A 17,511-nucleotide genomic window follows, 5' to 3' on the forward strand; every position below is an offset into this window, starting at 1 on the left:
TCACAGCCAGAGCTAGCATTAGAACTCAGGCACTCTGGATATGGGACATAGGCATCCCAAACATTGCCTTAACCACGGGGCAGAACACCCACCCCAAGTTGAAGTGTTTGGATTGCAGAACGAGATAACAGGATACCTAGAGAAAGAACCATTGCACATTTAAATATATATATATATATACATATAATAAATACATAAAAAATAAATATTTGGAAAGCAGAGTTAGAGAAAAAGGAAGAGATAGAGATCTTGCATCTGTTGGCTCGCTTTCCAGATGGCCTCAATGGGCTTGGACTAGCCAGGCCAAAGTCAGATTCCCAGAACTCCATCTGGGTCTCCCATATGGGTGATGGGAACCTTGAATTTAAGCTTGTTATGGGATGTTGGCATCGCAGGCAGTAACTTAACCCACCACGCCAAAAGTGCTTGCCCCAGGACCATTGCAAATTCCTTGAAGTAGGACAATGTTTAGATTGTTCATGGAGGGAGGCCCATGTAGCTTTCACTGGGTAAACACAGAGGAAGTGAGCTCAGTGAGTTTTAAACAGCTAACAAAACTAAGTCATTTGGGACCATATAACCATTGCAAGGACTTTGGCTTGTAAGCTGAGAGGCATCAGAGGCTGCTAGAGGTTTTGAGCTGAGGCATGATCTGACATAATCACATTTATGTTGTCAAAGACACAGACTGGCTGTCACCATGAGAATAGATGGTGGGGCAGGGTATATGGTGGAAACAGCTACACTTATAAGGAAGGTTTTGCAGTAATCCATGAGAGCTGGCGATGGCAGTCACAGTGTGGAGCTCTCAAGATTGGCTGATTTGCATATGGAAGAAGGGGTGGAGTCAAAGATGTCATGGACTCCAGGGTTTTGACCTGAACAAGAGTGGAATGGCCGTCAACTCAGGTGAGAAGGCTTGTCATCTCTAGGCCCACTTGTGTTTTAAAGTCAGGGCCATATCTCTGCATTGTCAACTCCTGATACAAAGGCTACTCATGATAGGTACTCATTAATGATTGCTGAATTATTGAACAGTCATTGCTCATGCTGTCTTTAGCGAGTACTCTTAATGGAAAACAGGGTTACCTTGAATATACAGATAGATTGCTTCTTGTAGCGGCCGTATTGTTTGACTTGGAATTAATTGCTCAATGGCCATATTAGCTTTTTACTATTCTGAATGTCCAAACGAGTGGCTACCTTAATGAGATAATTAGCGAACTTCTTAGGGACCATTTTCATAATCTGGGGGGAGACTCACATTTCTTGTTCCACCACTGTACAAAGTGCATCAAGCATTTTTCTTTGTGCACTTAGCTATAAATTTGACTATATGGCCGCTATCTCATTCCTACTTCCTAATTAAACCACATGACATTGCATGCTACCTCCTTATAAATTCATTGTGTAGGGGATGAAAGCCAGGTTGAGTTGTTCCTTTGTTCTCCTCCAAAAGGCAAAGGATTGTCTTTTCTTCCCTTCTTGGGAAAAATAATCTCTCTCCAAGTGGTGGCCTCATTTCAGGGCAATTTAATCAGCCCACACCATGCGTCTGAATTCGGGACATGGCTTCCTGATAATGTTGTGCTCCTCACTGGCTGTTTTTTAATCTCCTTGTAAAGAGTGAAAACAAAATTAAGGAATATTTGTCACTGGGGCAGGCAGTCTGAGCCACTCATAGCTCTTTACTAGAGTGTTGTAGGAAAGCCACCTGTTGGCCTCCAAAGGCCGCTGTACAAGCACAGATTGCCAGTCGCAGCTCACTGGGTGTGAAAACCAAGCCTCGGAGCCTTTGAACCTCACAGTGGCTCCTTGAGAAATTAGGAAGCATTGGATGTTTTCATCAAGTCTGGGCTGTGTCAATGTTTGCTGTTGGCTTGAAGGAAGGCACGGCAAACACTGTGCGAAGCTTTCACGGCCCACACAGAGAGCTGCGTGAGTCCAGTGGCTGCTGTTGTGTGATTAGGTGATCCTCATCCCTGCTCATCCTTCATGTGTTTGGAGAGGTCATTGCAGCTGTGTGCCTTCTGCATGTTTTGGGTAAGGAGCAGTTTCCAGGAGAGAGGGCCTCTGTAGCAGCCCAGCTCTGATGGGTGCACCGGGAGGGAAATCAGCCCAGGAAATTAGCTCCCCTAATCGCATTAGTGGGAGGCTGGGCAGTAGACTGTTGTTTTCAGGAAACTATTTGTTTTACAAGTACCGAAGCAGAAAGTCTCCCTGTCAAAGGTCATGCTTTCACATGGGCCCCTCCCTGCCATTGGGTTCCAGCCAAGTTGAGTTAGGGCCACCAAGTCCCTGTCTCTTGAGGAGCAGAGGTAGCCATTTTTGTGAGAATATTTGTCTTCAGGATGCCTAGTGCTTGATTAATTGTGGCAGTGAGGAGATAGGAATCGATTCAGAGCAGGATACATGAGGAATGTCCCTTCATCTGGTGACTGGAGGGCTATCGAGGGCCGTACTGTTACCAAGGCCAGTCGGAAGCGGGATCTTGCTCCATCCAGCCCATGTCCCATTCCTCTCACCGTCGTCTGTGATAAAGAACACGTGTAACAGTGCAGTGCCCTGAGTCAGGTTAAGCATGAGGGGAAGCCTGGAGGTGTTGGAAAAGACCCCCAGAATTCATCTAGAATAGGCTACTGTTCTTTGAGTATGAACAAGGCCAGATTATTGCCTAGTTTATGGAACTGGCATGTGACATTTCATTTCCGCCTTTTTAGTGAAGCATCAGCTGGGTGGCTAACACGCGACTTAACTTGAAGGCATTGGGTGATTTTGTTGACAGCACGTCACGCCATCACCGTGCAAGTGACCCGCATTAGGGCGCCGCTTAGGAGGCCTGAGGTGCCACGTAAACGACCTCCTCCCCAGCCAGTGACCCATTGAAACTCCTGCACGGTGCATGGCTGGTGGGTCTGGCGCTGCAGGAGCTGCAGACGGGCCTCAGTTGTCAGAAGCTTTCACTGAGCGGGAGACGGTCACTGGGCCGGAAGCATTCTAGTCTCCTTGTCATAAATGTCAGGTGCAGTCAGCCATTCTTTCAACAGCGATTGAGCACCTACTATGGCGTAGGACCTTTCTCGAGCTTACAAAGGGTTTTTTTGTTTGTTTGTTTTTTAAATGATGGCTCTACTAAAGAGCTCATGCAGTCTGGCAAAACAATTAAAAAAATTTTAAAGTCTGTAACCTATTTGGTTTCTATTTGTATACAAGGGAAAGAATGCATGAATTCATTCCCTCATTTAATAAATGTTTAACAAACGTTTGTTGACTGCCTTCTTGGAAAATTTTAGTGATAAACAAGCTCCAGATTTCCATGATTAGAAAGCACCTGGCCATGGGACTTAAATAATCTCTGTGGAGCTTTGGTCATCCGCAAATTGGGCATCTGGAATACACCCTACCTTATACAGATAGGATAAGGGGCAGTGTATGAAGGCATTATGATGTGCCAGAAAGCCTATATTTGCAATCATGTTTAATCTTGACAATAATCCTTCAGAAAAGCCATTATTCAGAGGAAGAAGCTGAGGCTTGCGGAGGTGAAATCAATTATTCCAGCTCACACGCACACAAAGTAGGAAGATTTGGAGTCCTTATGTGTGTGACTTCATATGCCACACACTTAGCCCTTCCACTGCATTGCCTCCACGTAGAAAAATCTAAGGCTGACCAGGGGATGTGCAGGACCAGAAATTTAGATATTACTGGTGGGAAAGAATGGTGATATTAGAAAGATAGGTGAAGATAAGGTTTGTGACGTTAAAAGGGAGTTAATCTAAGGGGTTGGGACTATATCCCATAGACAGTATAGACTAGCAATAGATTATACGCCAAGAAATAAAAGATTGTTTATTTAAAAAAATTAATGCCACATCCTTCCCAGTCATTCCAAATGAAGACATTTTATTCCTCTCTGGGAGCCAAACAGTGTTTACATGAGTGGGAATTCTGGTAATTTAATCACCAGTTTAGGAGCCAAAGTCAACACTGTTTATCCCTAATCCTAGAAAGAGTGGTCCTGTGTCAGTAAGGTGTCCCACCACGTGAACTCTGTGATGATTGTTTGGCCTTAGAAACAGGGATCCTGCTGCTACCGAACCACAATACTCAGAGCTTCATCTCTGTCCTTTTTAATCTCTACATGAAGCACAATGCCCCTTTTACTAAATCCTCAGAACTCTTCTACATGAACACTAAGTCATGACTTCATAGTAAGGGACAATGAACCACTTGCATCAGTAGAATGATCAATGAGAGGATTACAGTCAGGCAAATACCTGTGATGTCTTAGTCACTCCCCATCTCACGACTGAGATCTCATTCATATGAGGCTGAGGCATGGTGCTGCCAATGACTCCTGGTCTACAGGGTTTCCCAGGCTGCTGGTACCAGTGATTGACACTGGCATCTGCTATGAAATCTGTTTGCGATTCCCAAGTTAAGCTTCCTTGTTACCTTTAATCACCTCAATATGTGATCTGTTGGTTTCAAGGATTCCCTCACTGGTGAGATTTGCTGATGCACCAATTACAGAAAGTGTAGGTGATCTTTCTCTAGTATTCTGGCCAGGGCACACATGTTCAGTGACTTTGATGTATAGAATACTTGTTTCATATCAAGCTCAATACTCAAGGAGACTCATTATTCAAAAAGTGGTGGTACAAAGGGAAGAAAGCAGTATAGTCATCCCTCAGTATCCACAAGGATTGATTCCAGCCCACCCCCCACCCCCAATAGCAGAATGCACAGATGCTCAAGTCCCTGTATCAGCTGGTAAAGTATCTGCATATGTCACACTTCCATATTAGTTGCAATTCCTGATACAATGTAGATGCTGCGTAAGCAATTGTGTTACACTGTATTGTTTGAGTGTGAATGACTAGGAAAAAAAGTCCGTACATGTCCAGTATAGGCACAACCATTGTAGGTATCATAACTTTTTTTTAAAAAAAAGTTGTAATCTTTTTATTTGAAAAAGGGAGAGAGATTGATTGTCCATCCCCTGGTTTACTCCTCAAATGGCCGCAATAACCAGGGCTGAGCCAGGCCAAAGCCAGGAGCCAGGAAGTCTACCCAGGTCTCCTACATGGGTGGCAGTGACTCAAGTACTTGAACGATCATCTACCGGTTTTCAAGAACATTATCTGGGAGATGGATCAGAAAAGGAATAGCTAGGCCTCGGAACTGGCGCTCTGATATGGGATGTGGGCATTCTGAGCAGTGGCTTCATCCACTGCACCACAGTGTGTGTCCCCTGACTATTTTCATTCCTCAGCTGGTTGAATCCTCATGGAACCCATGGGAATAAAGGGACTGCTCCACCTAAAATGAAACCAAAATTTAATAAGAAATACTAGAGGGGAAGGAGATGACTGGAATTTTAACTTTAATCTAGAAGTATGACAATAAATTCATTTTGCCTTTCAGCAAATTATGTTTTAATTTCAGTCATGCCAAGGTTTTTAGAATGCAGAATGAAGCCAGTGAGAAAAACTTAATATATGTGTTCTAGTGCAGTCATGGAATAAATAGAGCAGTACAATGACATGTCACTTAAAGTGCACATTTCCCAGTGAGATCTGAAAGGAAGTCATTTTGGGAACAGATTGGTGAGACTTTTGTTAATAGTCATCCTGGGGCCTAAGAGGACTTTCTTCCCAGATGGCTCATTCAGAGGCTTTTATAGCAAAAAGCCTGTGCTCATCGTTTGTGTTTGCTAGAGACCCCCCTATGGGTTTCTGGGATATCCTCACAACATGGCAGCTGTCTTCTCCCAAAGCCAGAGTTTGAAGGAAGAACAAGGCAGGGAGGGCCACAGTGCCTCTGATGTTACCTGGAAGTCACACTCCATCCTTTCTACAGTTTCCTGGTGATTGCTAGTGGGCCTGGGCGAGTGAGGAAGGGGGTGACACAGTATGTGTGCCTGGGGGCAAGGTTCTCTGGGGTCGTGTCTGAGGCTGGCCACCACAGGAGAACCCACTGAAGAGGTGACATTTTAGCATAACTTCGACCTTGTGTTTTAACATGTTAACATCTGTCCAACAAAGAAAAGTCAAAAAGGATGCCCTTGGCCCAGCTGATTCTAAAATATGAGGGATTTGTGTGGGAGCCAGTTTTCTGAGTGTCCAGTTCATTTGTACATATTTTTAAGGCATAACACTTATTTCCATCTGTAATCTTCTAACTGAATAACAAACCTCTGCTATGTATCGCAGATCACTGTATTATATTGTACTTAATAGTCACAGGTCCCACGGTGGGTAGGTTTTCTTCTCCATCTTAGGGATAAAGAAGTGGAGAATGAGAGGGGTGGTGATTTATCAAGGCCACACAGCTGACACGAGGCAGACCAAGTGTGTGAACTGATGCCGGTGTGGCTTACAAGTCCTCACCTTTTGTATTGTGACTCTGCCCATCACGATGTCATTTCATATTTCCAACAGCCAGCCCTTGACAGCAGATCAGTGAATTCTCTGTTCTCATCTACAGCTTTAGCAAGCAGTCAAGGTGATTTCTTGATCAATGGAGACTTTGTTGTCGCAATGTCCAAAAGAGAAATCCGCATTGGGAATACTATGATCGAGTACAGCGGGTCTGACAATGTCGTGGAAAGAATTAACTCCACCGATCGCATTGAACAAGAACTTTTGCTTCAGGTGAAAACTTGACCCCAAGCCCATGACTCTTTTCTCCCCCTGGGGTTCTGCTGAACACAAACCTCCTCTCTGTTTTGTCTGCACCTTCCAGGTTTTGTCAGTGGGGAAGTTATACAACCCCGACGTGCGCTATTCTTTCAATATTCCCATTGAAGATAAACCTCAGCAGTTTTACTGGAACAGTCATGGACCGTGGCAGCCATGCAGCAGACCCTGCCAAGGTATCTGCTTTGCATCTGCATTGTGGGAATTGGAAGAGTTTTTAAAATCTGGTTTTAAGAACAGCCAAATGCATGCAACCTATGAATCCTTCTATCTGAATGTACTCTCTAATCTCCTTTCCCTGAATCCATCAGGCCAGTGGGGGTGGCACATTGCAATATTTGAAGGATTCAGGTTATGTTTGGTTCTTCATTCTAAGAGGTTTATACCAATGTGCAAAGCCAAGCAAAATCAGCTCCTGCCACTTAAGTTTTCCAGGGACGTGGCTTTTGCAGTCGTAAAATGTGTTACTGATTTTGTCTGCTTTAGTATAAACTGGAGCTCAACAAACTACAGCCACAGGGCCAAATCCAGCCTGTCATTTACTTTTTTTTAAGTTTATTTATTTATTTTCACCTACTTGAAAGGCAGGGTGACGGGCAGGGGTGGGAGGATTGGGGTAAGGCGGGAGATCTGTTCATTCTCCAGATGCCTGCAGCTGGGGCTGAGCCGGGCCAAAGCCAGGAGCCCAGGACTCTAACCTGGTCTCACACGTGGGTGGCAAGGGTCCAACCATTTCAGCCATCATCTGCTGCCTCCCAGGATGCATCAGCAGGATGCTGGATTGGAAGTAGAATAGCTAGGACTCAAACCAGGCACTTAGTAAAGGATGTAGACATCCCAAACAGTGGCTTAGGCAACTTAACCCAGTGTGGTGTGATACCCACGCCTCCCTCCTGTTGTCAGGGAAGTTTTATTGGTGCACAGCTACGCCAGTCCACTTTTGTTGCATGTATGTAGTATGATGGAGGTCACGTGGCCAAGAAAACAGCAAATACTTACTTACAGAAAGCGTTTGACAGCCTGTGGTGTGCCGAGCCCAGGTTACTTTCTCTGAATCTTCTTTTTTTCTTCCATGCCTAGGGGAGCGGAAGCGAAAGCCCGTGTGCACCAGGGAGTCGGATCAGCTTCCTGTTTCTGATCAAAGATGCGATCGGCTGCCCCAGCCAGGACCCATTACCGAAGCCTGCGGCACAGACTGTGACCTGAGGTGGGGCCATTGCTCCTATGTGGGCTTTGCTTTGGAGTTGCGAGGTCCTAATGGGAGGTCTGCACGTGAGGGTCTGGAGGTGGGAGTGCTGGTCTTCAGTTGCTCTTCCTGGCGTTTGGGTGAAATAAGCTTCAGTCAGCTCTCCATCCCTCTGGAACCAATTATCCACAACACACGCCTATAGATTTCTTGTTCTCCCAAGAATGAACAATAGCTAATAGAGTATGGCACTTGCCAAAAACCTTCTCATTTGATCCTCACAACTTACTGAGTAGGTATTAGCATGATGATTGAGTCACATCCTGTGAAAAGGTTGGTTTGAAAGCCAGCAGAGACAGGGGAAACTCATTCTCAAAGTATCCTACCCCGTAGAAGAATTTCTATGCACACCGAAGGTGCAGTGCACTGAGGTAGAGTCATGGAAGGAACAAGAAGATCTGTGTACAGATTTCTGGCTCTTCCTTCAAGGGTGAAATCTGAGGCAGGAATCTCTGGGTGGGTAGAGAATTCTAAAGCTTTCCGGTTTGCCTCTAAGTCTCCCTGTGTTGTGTTTAAATAAAGGTAGCCTGGGGGATTGCATCATATAGTCTTCATGTCAGTTCAGTGCAGATAAGGTGCGTTGCTGTGTTATTGTCCTTGGACAGAGGGAGAAAATGTCAACATGGAGTGGAATGTGTTAAGTTCTCGGCATTCCTAAAAAGCAAAGTGGAAACTTGAGCATTCTGAAGGTTCCACATTACCAGGCAAATTCCTCTCTTGTGCTGCTAGCTGCCTGCAGTGCTAGAGTACAGAGTACAAGGCCCTCTTGAGGCTCTGGTAGAAAAGAAGAGTGCTGAAATCCATTAGTAATGTCTGTCACAGGAGTGGTTGAGGACTAATTGTGGCTGGCGTGCTATATGTCTGCCAGTCCCCACCTAAAGGCTCTGACTTCAAAGCCCCAGGTCTTTCCACCCTGCCACACTTCCTGTGTACCCAGTGTCACTTACTTGCTCATTGGCTTGCCAAAAAGCACTGACAAAAATAACAGTGGCAAAAAGACATTAGAAGGTAACCATGTACAACACTCTTCCTTCATGTTATAGGTATTATCCATATAAACCCATTGTCTCAGCCAGTTGAGTTAAACTAGTTAAATATCTTTTCTGGAAAAAAAATCATTAGTTAATTGCTGAGATGAATTAATCAGTAAATTTTGGGGAAAAATGTGAATTGGTAGATACATTTCCCTGAGGCACAACCTTAATGAGTGGAGAATAATAACATTTTCAGATGAGCCTTCTATCACATTACCACTGTGTCCTCCATCAGTCTGAAAGCAATTATGACAGAGTCAACCATTTCGTAAGGACGGTTTGTTTTAACAATCATGTATCATTGTTTTATATAAGTTGTCTTATCTTGGCGTAGTTGGTGTTCTATTAGTTCTGTAATATTCTATTAGTTCTTATCCTGTTGTAGTTAATATTCTGTTAGTTCTTGAAACAACACTACAGCATAGGTATTAACATCATCACCATTTCAGGTGATAACATTAGGAAAACAGAGGCTGAGAGAATAAGGTATATATATGCGATGCAAACCTGGAGGACATCCTGCCTATAGGGCAGCATGCTTTTGTGATGGAAAAGCAGACAACTTTGTACAAAGCATTTGGAATGATAGAAGGTGGCCATCAAAAAAAAACAGCTGATTCTTGAAGAACCCTATTTCAGGTTTATCCGAAGAGCACCAATTTGAGACTAGGGATTAATTTTTGAGCTGCTACTTTGAGAAATGAACATATTTCACTTTAGGCAGATTCCAGTATGAGCCACAATTTCGTTGGTGATGATGCTGGCTTGTGAGATGTTGTGCATAGTTTTTTTCTGTATTGGGAGCATTTTGGTATAATACACAAACAGATCTTGAAAGGATAAAGTCAGGTCCGCAGGACTTCTCACATGGATGTTACCAGGATTTCTGCTCATTGGTTTCTGGGGACCTTCACAAGATTTAAAGTGATTGGAGAATACAATACCTCGATCATGATAATAACTTGCAATGTTAGCAGCCATTTTTCTTAAGTGCTTGCCGTGTGATTTAAAGCCTGCACCTGCCTTCTTAATCCCCCCCACCAAAACCCTGTCTCCCCCATTTCACAGATGAGCAAGCTGAGACTCAGGGCAGTTAAGAGACTTCTATAGCGTCACTTAGTAAGTTTTATCAAGTTCACACGCAGCTCTTTCTGGCTAAATAACTCAGCCTCTGATAGTTTTAAACACTCATTTCACAAAACATAGGAAAATCAGGGCTTAATGTCTTTTTGTTTGTTATAGTAGGTATGTCAAATGTACTATTCTAAATTGCCACATTTGGAGAAAGTCATGTTTTTTTAAACATTTAATTATTTTTTAAATCCTGAGACTGAATGAGGTTAGCAAAGCACAGGCTGGAATGATACCACCTTTAATAGATTAAAGAGAGAGAGAGCCTTGTCTTTGGATGGATGTGATGGGTCAGAGAGTAAGAATTAAAAATTCAAAAGGGAAAAAGAGCTTAGGGTTGACTTAGAGAGCCTCATAATGAGGCAGGTGTATGTGTTAGCTTAAACGTAAACAGAAAATCAGCAGTTGTCAACATTCAAATTCCTGTGTCACTGGCTTTTACAGACTGTCAGGGAAATAAAGTTACACTCTGGGAAACATATCAAAGACATAAACCACATCTAAAGGAAGGATTCTGTCTGGTTAACTGTGATTTATACTAATTTTTGTGCAGAATTTATTATAAGACCAAGGAAAAGATTGTTCCTGATTGATCAAACTGTCAGATAGTTTTTCCCGAAGCATCCTTATGGATCACAAATTCCACAAGTTGACTCAATGCTAACTAACCAGCATGTTGGAGAAGCCCTGCCAGCCATCTCCTTCCTCACGTGGGTGTTCATGGTGCTCATCCACAGTTCAAAGACCTTGACAAGTGCTGTGGTGAAGAAACCTGTTTAATTCAGTAGTTCTCAAAATCATTCATTCCCACAGCCCCTCCACACCCATAGTCACTCATTTTTCTTCTATTCCCACTTGCTAAGAACTACTTTGGATTATCCCTTTTTGAAATACAGTGATAACTCTGGCCTCAGAATCAGCCCTTAAGGCATTTGGATCTGGCTAAAAAGCCCATGAGAGTTTCTCAGGCATGAAAAGCCAAGACACTGTGGCAAAAAATGACCTAAATGAAAGATCTCTGGGAGTGAGATCCCAGTGGAAAGAACGGGCCATCAGAGAAGGAGGTACCTTTCTCTGGAGGGAGGAGAGAACTTCCACTTTGATTATGGCCTTGTCTAAATAATGTCAGTTTGTGGACTCAGGAGGCTTCCATAGCCTTGGCAGCTCATGACAAGAGCCTCGGGTGATTACTGACATCACAAGTAAGAGTGTCAATTGTTAAATCAACAACGAGAGTCACTGTGCACCTGCTCTCCATTTAGGACCTCTGTCCTTAATGTGTTGTACTATGCGAATTAATGGTAAAAGTAGTATTCAGACAATACTTTGTGTTTCTGTGTGGGTGCAATCTGTTGAAATCTTTACTTAGTATATACTAAGTTGATCTTCTGTATATAAAGCTAATTAAAAATGAATCTTAATGAAGAATGGGATGGGAGAGGGAGTAGGAGATGGGATGGTTTGCGGGTGGGGGTAGGTTATGGGGGGAAAAGCCGCTATAATCCAAAAGTTGTACTTTCAAAATACATATTTATTAAATAAAAGTTTAAAAAATTTCACCAGAAAAAAAAAGAAATACACTGATAAAATTCAGTTCTATTTTACTTCCTGTGAAACTGACCAAGTGAACTCTGCTGCTTAGAACCTTAGACCGCTGTCCAGGGGCAGAATATGAAAAAGGTGGTGGCATTTTGAGGAGTGGTGTTTTGAAGACCGTGCGACATGTGACCCCTCTTCAGAGTCCTGGAGGTTCCCTGCTCACATTTCAGGCTTTAAGTGGCTGTCCGGGAAACTTCCAGATGAAAGTTCCGGATACTTGTTGAATTGGGCCACATTTTTGCCTCACTTCCTTTAGGAAGTGAGCCTTTGCCTTGATTTTACTGACAGGATGAGATAAAAACAATGTTTTACAAGCCCGCATTTTCCCTGTTCCAGGGTAGAACAAAGTAACCCCAGGATGGTGTCACCCTAACGGACGCTATCTGTAGCCCACTTTACTTGCCTGTGGTCAACTCTGACCTACTTTTGAGCATTAGTGAAAAATTCTAAGACAGACAAGTGCCAGTTCTCTTAATTCTTAAGTTCTGCTCCTGGACAGGTGTCTGAGGAAGAATTCTTGATGGCTATCACCAAACCACTCAATTTCAGAGCAGTAGAGAATTAAACTATTAAATGTAAAATCAAATAATGTTATAAGGCAGTTGAAATATCTGGGATTTGTCAGTCTACTCAGTAAATACATTTCAACTTCATTTCTTTAGACTGTTCTATCCAATTGAAGTATTTTATTTATTTTCTTTTGTTAAGTGAATACTGTAGACCATGTCTCTAGGGCAGTAAAAGAACTAGATGATTCATCAGCACATACTGAGCACCTACTGCATGCCAGGAACATCTCATTGTAGGTACTAGAGATACAAAAATGACAAAGATTTGTAGATTGAAATCTAATTTTTAAAGTGTATGATGGAATTGTACAAAGTATGGTCCCTAAGAGAAATTTATAGTCAAGTGTACACAGGGTTTAGCACACTTGAACTTCATAGTCCAAATGATTCATTCCTTTCTTAGAGGGTGTTTATTGAGCACATCCTAACACAGGCCCTCCTAAAGAGGGTGCCCAGGGTGAGTTTCCAACAGCAGTTCTCTGATAGAAAACAAACAAAAAAAAAAAAAACAAAAAAAAAACCAGCAATGAAACTCCTCTGGGTTACATGAACCTTTTAAATATATAATTGCTCTTTTTTTCTTCTTTTTCTTTTTTTTTTTCTTTGTTGAGTTGCATTTTCTTTGAAGTTGTTATTGTTGGATTTTCATACTGGCTGTGTCCAGGGAGAATCTTTCCAAAGCTAGGATATCTAACTGACATTCTGTTGCTTCCATGAACATTGGTAGCCATGAAGAATCTATGGATATGCTAGTTTAAAATTGAGTCTCAGTGGCTCAGTGTGGTTTTGGGTTTCATGGTATTTGAGTTAAGGAAGAAAAGAGGACTCAGCTCTTGTACCAATTGAATAGAGAGAAAACACAAAAACTTAACCTCTGTGTTGGTGTCTCCCCATTACTTATGCCCAGATGGCATGTTGGCAGCAGGAGTGAATGCAGTGCCCAGTGTGGCTTGGGTTATCGCACCTTAGACATCTACTGTGCCAGATACAGCAGGCTGGATGGGAAGACTGAGAAGGTTGATGACAGTTTTTGCAGCAGTCACCCCAAACCAAGCAACCGGGAAAAATGCTCAGGAGAATGTAACACAGGTGGCTGGCGCTATTCGGCTTGGACTGATGTAAGTTGGTTCTTACTCAAAAAGTCTTTGGATGCTAAGCCTTATTAGTTGATGGTGGCTCCTTGTAGCATTGCACTGAGAATTCAGCTATATGGAAAAGAGAACCTTGTTTGATCTACAATGCCTGGCCCCACTGAAGCTGTGCAGAAAAGAGTGCCATGATTGATTTGTAATGTCTGACATGGGCATGGCAGGTGGGTAACTGGAAGTGGTAGAATAACTCAACTAACCACTTTTTTTTAATGCCCCACTAGCCATTTCCAATTTCAGTTTCCTATGCCAGTGAGCTAATATTAACTTCCATATCAACCTGGTAAATAAATTGATAGCATAAAAATTCACCCCAAAATATGACATTGAATCAGCTAGGATTATTTGTTTCTTAAAGGCTAAAAGAGACAGCATCATGCTTTCTAAGAAACTCAGCATTGGTTTCATTGGATTTTTTATTCTTCCAGTGTTCTAAAAGCTGTGATGGTGGAACTCAGAGGAGAAGGGCTATTTGTGTCAATACCCGAAATGATGTGCTGGATGACAGCAAATGCACACATCAGGAGAAAGTCACCGTTCAGAGATGCAATGAGTTCTCTTGTCCACAGTGGAAATCGGGAGAGTGGTCAGAGGTGAGACAGAAGTGCTGTTGTTTCACTAGATCATCTCCGTTGTTCCAGTTTCCTATCTTCCCAGCTCTGTTTAAGGCTAATCCTAGTGAACCTTTCTCCCGTCTGCAGTCAGCGAAGCAACTCCATTTCTCCACCTGCTCTGTGAGCCTAGCACTTAATGTGACCAGTCTCCTGGTGACCTCAGTGGCACCTTAGACCTGGCTGGGTCATCCACTTCAGCAGCTTCTACCGGTAATCTTGAGGTTCTAGTTCCTCACCTTCCCCCTTCTCTGAGCTCTTTGCTCAGTCACTGAAAGGAAACTGGAGTTTTGTTAATCGTAAAGCTATTCTAACTTAACTCTGAAGCGAACATGACATTTCCTTCTTGCTCATCTTGGGAAAAAACAGAATTTGACTCCAGCCAATGATCTGTCTGGTCCATCTAGTTGTGAGAGGAAAATCTGCAACAAAGAGAGGAGGACCAGGCCGAGTATTCCAGATTTATGCCTCTCTTGTCCATTGTTTTATGAAGCACCATGCAAACCCTCTGCTGCTTGGCACAGGTGGCTCCAGAATAGCAAAAGAAGGTGGAGCCTGTTTTTTTGCTTTTATGGTACAGTATCAGTCCTTACTATTGACACAGCCCAGTGTTAACATGGCCCTGGGAGAGTTTCAAATAGGAGGCAACTCTCTCCAGCTTCATGAAGAAGCAGCAGGTGCAAGGGTGGAATGGGTCAGGGGGCAGAAGCCCTCTTATTTATAGGCCAAGTCAAGAACAGGGGGAAAGAAAAAATGTATCCCCGATAGAGCTCCATCCAAGCCCTCATTTCATTCACATGAGTGCAATATTAACTGTTTACTTTGACCATCAGATAAAAAGCCAGTCTGAAAGGGATATTGTATATCGTGTAGTGTCCTGGAATGGTGGATAAGTAATAGTGTATGGGGTTAACAGGGTCTCAATCTTGGGCAAATTAACAACTAACCTAGCTTTAGTTCTGGGTTAATAGCTGTCTTTGTTTAAACTCTAGTATTTAGTTAATAAAAGATGAAAGAAGGTAGAGGGTTTACGTTCTACTTAGTTAATACCAGTGAAAGTTTAATTTCAAACTAAGTAATGACACTTTGCAATGATACTTGATAAAATGGAGGCAGAAGAGATCAAACTGTAAATTCAGTGAGATCCAAAGTTCTTTGGATAGAAACAACTGGAACAAAAACAAAAAGTTGATACAGTTACCCTTGGGTAGTGAGATTTTGGACAATTCTAGTTTTTCTCTTTTATGGTTCTTCTGAGATTTTCAAATTCTCAACAACAAGCCTGGTAATAATAATTACATTCAGTATTTATTGAGTGAATTTTGTGCTAAGCATGTTAATTAGATTTTTTTTTTTTACTCAGTTTCCACAACCGCTTGCATTAGGCAGTGTTGTCCCCATTTCACAGATGAGAACACTGAGGAGAAGGGATACCACGTGACTTGATCACAGGCATCAACACCCAAATTGATTTGACTTGCAATTCCCCACACTTAACCTTTATGCTAGAAAATCATGAACGCTGTTTTTCAAAGTTTGAATAGCCTGGTCCTGTGTCGAGTTTATTCTGTGCTTGAAACTGGTTGAGAGATAAGAAACAAAGAAGGGAAAAAGGAGAGCCAAGAGGGAAGGGAGGAAGGGAGGGAAAGTTTCATGCATTTCCAAGCGGCTACGGGAGAGAGGAATCGTTCTGAGAGGAGGGTGCGTGGAGAGGGGAGTAAGGCAAGAGGAAGTTCAGCCTTAATGTATTTGCAGATTGCTGTGGAAAAGGGCACAGGAGTTCCTGCTAATCGATGAATGACCCCCAGCAGCCCCAGCACATTGATCAGAAGCGACCCTGACTGGCTCTGCTTTGTATTACAGTGCTTGGTCACCTGTGGAAAAGGGCACAAGCACCGCCAGGTCTGGTGTCAGTTTGGCGAAGATCGATTAAACGATAGAATCTGTGACCCCGAGGCCAAGCCAGCCTCCATGCAGACTTGTCAGCAGCCGGAATGTGCGTCCTGGCAGGCGGGTCCCTGGGGACAGGTATTTGGAACGATAAGATTCTTAACTGCATTCTTTCCTTCTTATCTGGAGAGGGCTTGCAGAGGGGATTCCAGCAGCGCCCTGTGGCACACGCGATGCCTCCACGCCAATAGCACCTCCTGCACAGCCAGCTGCCTGACTTCACGCTTTCCACTTTGACCTGTAGCCTGAGCCCATGAACACTCGCACAGATTCCCAACAGCCTGCCTCTCTGGCTGATGTGATCTTCTTGCATGGCTCAGGGTGGGATCCCAGGGCAGTGTCGCTGGCAGGAGGGTCTGAGCTGGGATTTGGAAGCGATGTTTTGGATCCTACCCTTAGAGTTCCAAAGCTCACCTCATAAATAAGCCAAACTCTTCATGGAGAATTGATTTGATTCCAGGGTGCAGAATCATCGTGTTTGAAAAGAATCTTTTCTGAGTCCTCTAGTCCGTAGATTCCCCAGTCTTGTCTTGAACTGTTCTTTGAAGTCTTTTAAAAATTTGTTATTGATTGATTGATTTGAGAAGCAGAGCAAGAATGCCCATATGCAGGTGCACTCCCCTGAATGCCAAAGACCAGGGCTCTGTGGAGGCCAAATCTGGGAGTTGGGAGTTCAGTCTTGGCTTTCCACGTGTGTGGCGCAAGTCCAACTACTTGAGCCATCACCACTGCCTCCCAGGGTCTGCATGAGCAAGAAGCCGTAGTGAGAAAGTTGGAGCCAGGGATTGAACCCAGGTACTTCGATGTAGAACGTGGGCACCTGAACTGCCAGTCTGGGCACCTGCTTCCATAACTTGAACTGTTTTTAAAAATGAGGAGTGAGAATCTATCCTGGACTGGCGTTTCAGAAGCCGCTCTTCTGAGAACTGAGTCCTTCCTAATATAGAAGCAAAACTGTGCTTGGTACTATTTAAACAGCACTCCGCGTTCCCAACAGAAGCAGAACAGCTGTCTGCCATCACTTACGTAATCTCTTGAAGAAAGACTCTTCCCTCCCCTGACCGAGCCGAGGCACTTTGATCCCTTAGCCTCTGCCTTCATTTCCAAACATGCCAGCTTTGTTACTGGGCCCTTGCAATGTCCATCCTTAATGTTCACACACTTTTCACTCGTGCCCATTTCATAGGATCCCCAGTGCCTATGGTTAATTGCGGCTGAGTAAACAGGCAAGAGTCTCTGTATGTTATATCATTTTCAGGGGATAATAGGAGAAGTAGAGCTGAAGGTCACCTATTGGAATTCACAGATCTGTTTTTTAAATCCATGTCTATCTGAGGCCTTTGCTAACCTGCCTTTTATCTGACACATTGGCTCTCCCTTTGATTGGACGTGCAACGCAGTGGAAAAGCAGTTCTTTCTAAATACTGTTTAGGAACCATGCATATCCAAAAGAGAAATTTTGCAAACTATAATTTATCAAAGAGAAGAAAAGCAAACACATTCCTAAATAACACTGCAG

The 17,511-nt window shown here is 43.3% G+C and overlaps 1 protein-coding gene across 5 annotated transcripts in view; it reads left to right on the plus strand.

Moving 5' to 3' along the window:
- The window catches only part of ADAMTS9 (ADAM metallopeptidase with thrombospondin type 1 motif 9), a 173,427-nt gene that overhangs the window by 69,674 nt on the left and 86,242 nt on the right, over positions 1 to 17,511 (plus strand). For 4 of the 5 annotated variants that reach the window (XM_002713292.6, XM_008260887.5, XM_008260886.5 and 1 more), the window contains 6 exons: positions 6,493 to 6,659; positions 6,751 to 6,880; positions 7,785 to 7,911; positions 13,191 to 13,401; positions 13,860 to 14,024; positions 15,906 to 16,070. In XM_002713292.6, the coding sequence (XP_002713338.6) occupies positions 6,493 to 6,659; positions 6,751 to 6,880; positions 7,785 to 7,911; positions 13,191 to 13,401; positions 13,860 to 14,024; positions 15,906 to 16,070 (965 nt within the window). The remainder of the gene's footprint in view (positions 1 to 6,492; positions 6,660 to 6,750; positions 6,881 to 7,784; positions 7,912 to 13,190; positions 13,402 to 13,859; positions 14,025 to 15,905; positions 16,071 to 17,511) is intronic. The other variant, XM_008260885.5, reaches the window with a different exon arrangement.

Source organism: Oryctolagus cuniculus, chromosome 10 (assembly GCF_051225735.1).
Source record: "Oryctolagus cuniculus isolate XC-2025 breed Fujian yellow rabbit chromosome 10, ASM5122573v1, whole genome shotgun sequence".
Lineage (NCBI taxonomy): Eukaryota > Metazoa > Chordata > Mammalia > Lagomorpha > Leporidae > Oryctolagus > Oryctolagus cuniculus.